At 34.6% G+C, this 7,971-nt stretch overlaps 1 protein-coding gene across 1 annotated transcript; it reads right to left on the bottom strand.

The window, feature by feature from the left end:
• Nucleotides 1-292: 292 nt before the first annotated feature.
• LOC115212269 lies at nucleotides 293-2,003 on the bottom strand. The gene has a single exon (XM_029781108.2). The coding sequence runs from the start codon at nucleotides 1,901-1,903 to the stop codon at nucleotides 947-949; it is 957 nt and encodes a 318-aa protein (XP_029636968.2). The 5' UTR covers nucleotides 1,904-2,003; the 3' UTR covers nucleotides 293-946.
• Between the last annotated feature and the right edge of the window lie 5,968 nt (nucleotides 2,004-7,971).

Genomic DNA, 7,971 nt, shown 5'->3' with positions numbered 1-7,971 from the left:
GCTATCCATTTAATTCAACATTTGAGATTTTTACATCATTAGTAAGAAAACGTTTTTGCAGCAAATTTGGCTTGACAGAACGATGCGTTGCATTTAGAGCAAATTTTGGCAAAAATGGTATAAAATTTAGAATCTGAAAGGTGAAGAATGAAACTTGGTTACTCTTTCCGTTTTTGTTGCATTTTTAAATATAGTAACTTTTAAATAATATAAATATATCAATCTTGATAATTAAGCAGTTTATCACAAGTAAACTGCCAGTCAGTTTTGTTACCCAAGATGAACCCTTTCGTCAATAAAAAGTTATCAATTTTTAATTATGTATTTCATATTTTTACTTAATAGCATAACTGGACTTCTTTACCAGTTTTAAACACAGATTTCACATCCATACATATACACAAGCACGCGCTCAAACACATACATTTGCACATAAACAGATACATACACACAAACACACACACACACAGACACACGCACAAAAGCTATGTATATATATATGTTTATGAGTGTGTGTTTGGTGTGGGTGGATATTTTACGTTCCCTCATAAACGCACATGCATGCATGCACACACACCACAGAACAGTTATATTGACATTAAATCTCTGATATCACAAATATTGTCTAACACTCATCGTCACATACTCCATGTCCTTTCTTTGCATATTTTCTCGTTTCTCTAGTTCAAACATTTTCCCTCTCTCTCTCTCTCTCTTTCTTGTGTTCCTTGCACATTTCTTATTGTCAATTCTTTCGAGGTTATATTGGAACAAATACACACATATCACACGCATACCAGCTTATACATATATATATATATATATATATATAGTGTGTGTGTGTGTGTGTGTGTGGTGTGTGTGTGTGTGTGTGTGTGTGTGTGTGGTGTGTGTGTGTGTGTGCTGTGTGTGTGTGTGTGTGTGAGTACTGCTGTTACTTGCTTCCTCAAGAGTTATAATGTTGTTTATAGATTCTGAAATATATGTAAAGACGAAGTTTGTACACAAGAAAATGAAAACACTGTTGAACTGGTACCAAAACAAATAATAAGACCGTTATCAGTAGAACTGCTTTCTCAGGGAGGTTCCAGTCCAAGATATCAGAATATAAAACGTTTTTTACTCGGTCCTGTGTCCAATATATAACGTTAAATATGATATACACGATACCAAATAGAAAAGGATAGAGTACGTGTAGTAGACGTATTGGATATGCGGTAATAGCAAGTTCAAATATTACGATTAGTGAGTTGAATGCATGCGTGTTGAGATCCTGAAATGTAACCGATTCTCCGTGGGAATGATTTTGTGGGAAGATGGTGATGAAATAAATGCAACTAACCATGATGGCCGCAACAGATGCTATGTCAAAAAGCAGCCATGTTAATTTCATAAACCAACAGATTTTGTCGAGATTTTTGACACATATTGTCTTGGCTCCTGTTACGTCTACCCGCCAAACCATGTTTGATTGGTGTGCACCCGGTAGTGAACACCCGAACGTTGTCCCTTTGCAAGTTTCAATCGAATGATGGGCGTCAACGCAAAGATGTTGCACTGCAATTGGCTCTGATGATTTTGAAGTCTTCATGAAATTTTCCTCATCCTGGTTCTGATATTCGCTTTCATTGTTCCGAGCCGGAAGGGCATCATTCTCCGAGTAATTAACACAGTTATTCATAGCATCTGCAATATGACCGTTTTCCTTAGTTTTTTGTGTTGTCAAAGGAGAAATACATTTTAGTACAGTTTTATTAGAGGTATTCAGACGTGTAATTTTGTAAATTACGTAGTAGCTATACGTAGTCACAACTGCTGCCACGCTGCAATGTAATGCCAACATCAAATAGCTCCATGATGTCAAATATACCATTGGGTTATGCGATATATCCAGAGAAATCATCACAGCATAATGATTCGCAAAGCCGCCTAATGTATATAAGGCTAGAGCTAGTCGATAGAGGACAAATATTGTGTGCGGCCATCTCCACTGCAAAAGAAAGAAAAAGAAATGATTGAAGGCGATATAAAAGGTTTAAATAAGAATCAAATAACTGTTAAATATTCCATGATTAAACAAAGCAAGTATAATAACTATAGTTTAAAGTCTCAGGTCAATTGTAGTATTGTACGCATCCGATATGAAACTTGTAGATATATTTAGTTTTTATATAACCGTTATATATGTATATAATGTTATGTAACAATCATTTTAGCCACAGTCTTTGGATTATAGTGTAGAAGGATATATATATATATGTGTATACACACACACACATATACATGTATATATACATATATATATATACATATATATACACATATATACACATATATACACATATATAGACAGACAGACATATAGATAGATAGATAGATAGATAGATAGATAGATAGATAGATAGATAGATAGATAGATAGATAGATAGATAGATGTAGAGATACGGATAGTGACAGATATACATAATACATATATATATGTATACATATGTGTGTGTGTGTATACATACGCAAATATGCACCCACCCACACATTATATATATATATATATATAAACAACTTATAAATAAGGGCTAAAGAAAATTATTTCTATGCCAATATGCTGATAATAGACTTTTAAATCGTCAAATTCCACATATTAATTACTCACTACAGGAAAAACACGAAGAGCTGAAAACGAGGAAAGCCGGCCGATAGAATTTTTTTTTAAAGTTCGTTATTTCTATATTGAATCAATTTCGAAATTAATCTCATAATAGATTTTTTCGTCTTCAGTAGAAAATACGAAAGGATATAAATAAGATACTTACATGCGCCCATGGAAAAAAGCCGAAGCAAAAATCATGAGTACATATAAGTACCCCAGATATATCTAAAATTAAAATTCTTTGGTCAGCCTCATCATACTTGTGAACTGTTCTCCACTACAGCTCATAGTGGTTACCAGTCCCTATAGCGAATAGTAATAAGTCTACTACTAATATATATATATATATATGGAGGCGCAATGGCCCAGTTGTTAGGGCAGCGGACTCGCGGTCATAGGATCGCGGTTTCGATTCCCAGACCGGGCGTTGTGAGTGTTTATTGAGCGAAAACACCTAAAGCTACACGAGGCTCCGGCAGGGGATGGTGGTGTTCCCTGCTGTACTCTTTCACCACAACTTTCTCTCACTCTTACTTCCTGCTTCTGTTGCACATGTATTTAAAAGGGCCGGCCTTATCACTCTCTGTGTCACGCTGAATATCCCCGAGAACTACGTTAAGGGTACACGTGTCTGTGGAGTGCTCGGCCATTTACACGTTAATTTCACGAGCAGGCTGTTCCGTTGATTCGGATCAACCGGAACCCTCGTCGTCGTAACCGACGGAGTGCTTCCATATATATATATATATATATATATATATATATATATATATATATATATATATATATATATATATATATATATATATATATATATATATATATATATATATATAATATATATATATATATATATATATAAGTATATATATACATGAAATTACGAATTAAACGCAACTCTAATAATGCAAATATTATCAGTCGCACATACATAGTTTGTGTGTTTTGCTTATTCGCCCATTTGCTGCGACATAGCGTCCTGGGACAGCTCCCTACACGACGCCGAGTATCAAAGAACACTGAATATCCCAGACCAGGCGAGATAACTTCCCTGGAGATGATCGAGAATGATTGTTATGAATATTTCGCCATTATTGTGGCTAATCGGTACCATGTACTGGAGACACCTCGAAACGAAACGAATTTCCAGTCTGGAACATATATGCAAATAGTGTGAAGTCTATGTGTTGATATACTGAGGCGTAGCACATATAAGAGAGACCGATATGGTTTTGTTGTTGTTGTCATTGTTTTTCTTTTCTGGGTGTTGTATCCTGTGTTTAGTTCAAACATTCCGCTACCCAAGATTTCGGTTAACATCCCGAGTCTACGGTAGACCACACGTTCCAAAGCGTAGAGAGAATATGAACTCAAAACTTCGTGGCAGCGAAACCAAATTCTTAGCCACGCTACCATGACTCTAGTGTAATCGTTTAACCCAAGGTCACACGTGGTTTATCAGAGACCTGCGACCAAAGTCGTCCCCAACGTGATAGTGATGTCCAAAATTACATTGTGTATACAGAATTACTTGGCCCAGTATCCTTCATTATTTTTAAGATGTTAGGTTCAAATAGGGAGTCGTTTGGCTGCTATTTCTAGTATATATATCGAGCAGGTAGAGGCATCAGAGGTTTCCTTCCTGCTTGTTCTGTTCTGCGCTCTGTTAACTCAAAAATATCAAATACCTCATTACTTCAGTTTTTATCATCTCCTTAATTAAAGGAATATAAACAACACCTACAAAGTAAATATATATACCTGTAGGTGTGTGGATGTGTGCGCGTGTCTGTTTTTTTTTGAGTGTGTGTGTGTTAGTGTGTGTGTGTGTGTTTATGTGCATGCGTGCTTGTTTGTATGTGGGGTGAGTGCACGGATAATGCTAATTACACATAGCCGAGTAGACAAGAAAAACATTTGATATTTGACTCCGATGTTCACCTGGATTTCTGAATGATGTAAGCACACAACGATACACATACATGCAAGGATTTACACACACACACGCACACACAGGTCCAGGACCAAATGTGCATGAGCGTGCGTATGTGTGTGTGCGCTGCGTGCGCAAGTGAGATTTGGGTATGTATGTTCTCATCGCCCATTTCCTGTACAAACAAATGAGACCGATATACCCGGAGAAATAAGTAATCCACCTTAAGACCTTACGTTTTAGTTTGATCTCAACTCAACAATGTACATAAATACATACATACGTATATTAAATACATATATTACATACATATGTATATATATATATATGATGTATATATATATTATATATATATATATGGATCTTTTCGGTTTGAACGGCAGTTTTTTAAAATAATTTCCACGTAACTAAACACTTTTAAACTTCGTATACTAGTAGAATGTGTTTATAAACATCTTTTTCTCTTGGCTTTATTGAGAAATTTCTATAGTTTGTAAGATATTTGTTGTTTCTCTTCAATTTCTGCAATTTCAACCAATCAATGACGTCTATTGAGGTGAAAACATTCTGTGCCGTATGAATAATATATCCATCGTTTAAGAAACAGATTGGGTTTATTTACATTTCTGAAGAAAAAAGATACCCTTCCCCTCACCCCTAACCCTAACTAACCCTAATCCTAAAACATATTGAAATTCAATAGATCAATACTAGGGTCATAATTATGGGTGACAATTTCATATGATACTGCTAGAAAAAACTGCCGTTCAAACCGAAAAGATCCATATATAATATATATATATATATATATATATATATATATATATATATATGACTTTTTTTTTTGCGTAATAAGATAAAAAACCAAGGGTGTATAGATATTAGAGCATTTATAGATATAAATGCTCTAATATCTACACAGCCTTGGTATTTTATCTTATTACGCAAAAAATTCTTATATACACACGCTGACATTGAACCAACGTTGAACCCTTTATTCGCAATATTACCGAATCTGGAACTTAACCATGGTCTGTCTCTAGCACTTATTCAGCATTACCTGACACCTTTGGGTCTCAATGATACCATTACCTCCTATATATATATATATATATATATATATATATATACACACACACACACACACACATATAGATAAATAAATTCTTACATTCAGATATATATACGCGAACACAAAGATATCTATATTCTCAAATTCCCTATATGTATTCTATATTTTACTTGTTTGTCATTTGACTGCGGCCATGCTGGGGTACCGCCTTGAAGGGTTTTAGTCGAACAAATTGACCCTTAGACTTAATTTTTGAAGCCTAGTACTTATTCTGTCGGCCACTTTTGCCAAACGCTGTGACGGGGACATAAACACACTGATACCAGTTATCATGCAGGGACAGACAGATACACACACACGCGCGCGCGCACGCCACACGCTCACAAATACATATATATATATATATTTATATATATATATGTATATATAATATATATATATTATATATATATATATTTTTTAAAGAGAGGAGGTGTGAACACGAGTTGTGATATATAAAAAAAGGAATGAAGAAAATGCTGACAAAATAATTTAAGTAAGGTAGAGTGTATTTAATTAGGTGAAGTTCTTTTTACCGGTTGCGCATTTGTTATGCTTATCAAAAGATATTTTTTTAAGAGAGATAGAGTTCCTTTCTGATAGATTTTTTTCTCTTATCTGGTAAGAGAAAAAATCTATCAGAAAGGAACTCTATCTCTCTTAAAAAATATATTTTGATAAGCATAACGAATGCGCAATCGGTAAAAAGAACTTTCACCTAATTAAATACACTCTACCTTACTTAAATTATTTTGTCAGCATTTTCTTCATTTCCTTTTTTTATATATATATACACAGCCACTGATTGTCCGCAACCTCTTATAATCCGCATTAATTTACAAGCAGGAAATTCTAATTCCCGCGGCCGCCAGACCAGCTTGTTACCTTCCACTGAGAAGTACCTTGAATAGTACAATATTAATAAACATGTATCATTTATACTAACGTACAGGTTCTTGTATTTCATTTAATTATTTAAGAAAATATATTTGATTTAGAATGTTCTAACCAAATTAACAACCACTGGTTCAGAAAAATCAGTAATCCAGAAAATTGGTTTACCTGTACCTCAAGCTAAAGAGTTTGAGAAATACTTAAGTAATATTGGTTTCAAATTTTGGCACAAGGCCAGCAATTTCAGGGGAGGAGGTAAGTAGTCAACATCGACAGATTTTTTAGATAGATAGATAGATACATACATACATACATACATACATACATACATATATATATATACATAAGTTTGTAAATAGAAACAGAGAGAGAGGAGATATACGTACAAACGTACACACATATATGTACATAAGTATATACATACATACATGCATGCATGCATGCATACATATATTACATACATACATACATTTCTCTGTGTGCTTATTTTGATTTTAATACATTTCTATGTATGTATATATAATGGAAGAATGGTTACAAGTGATACGTGCTAGATAATAAACAAATTGGATTTTGTCGTCCAATCGTGAATACGTCAATGTCACAGAAACATGCCAGACAGGAAAAGCACACGTTCTGGGAAACAGCATTAATCGAAACGGTCTTCCATAGATGCTACTATATTTATACTAAGTTCCGATATATAAACGGTGCCAAACACGTAGCATAGGGATCATTACGTCGAGGCATTGTCATAGGGGAGATGTCGCTCAAAATCTTACACAGCATAAAAAGTTTTGTTAAAAAAATGTTAAGCGTATTCGTTATTGTATCTGCACGTTTTGAGTTGTTCAAATAAGGAGAAATGTATTGTCTATTCATTAGTAGCAATGAATATAGTGTATTTCTTTTTGTGTGTATAGCACATTTGCATGCGTGTATATTTATGTATATTTATGTATACATATACACACGCACACATACACACGCACAGAGAGAGAGAGAGAGAGAGAGAGAGAGAGAGAGAGAGACAGACAGACAGACAGACAGACAGACAGACAGATAGATAGATAGATAGATGATAGATAGATAGATAGATAGATAGATAGATAGATAGATTGGTAGAAATCCACGTACTTATATATATACACATACATAAGCACTTTGTTTCCTTCTCTCTTTACACACACACACACACAACACACACACACACAGACACACACGCACGCACACACAAACACACACACACACGCGCGCACACAAATATATATAGATATAGATATATACAGCCACTGATTGTCCGCAACCTCTTATAATCCTCATTAATTTACAAGCAGGAAATTCTAATTCCCGCGGCCGCCAGACCAGACCTTCCACTGATAAGTA

The sequence above is a fragment of the Octopus sinensis genome, linkage group LG5 (assembly GCF_006345805.1).
Source record: "Octopus sinensis linkage group LG5, ASM634580v1, whole genome shotgun sequence".
NCBI lineage: Eukaryota > Metazoa > Mollusca > Cephalopoda > Octopoda > Octopodidae > Octopus > Octopus sinensis.
This window is presented reverse-complemented; position numbering and strand designations above follow the sequence as displayed.

Bases quoted from the DNA above. Each gene is read 5' to 3' on its own strand.
- LOC115212269 (XM_029781108.2), bottom strand. From the start codon at position 1,903: ATGATTTCTCTGGATATATCGCATAACCCAATGGTATATTTGACATCA.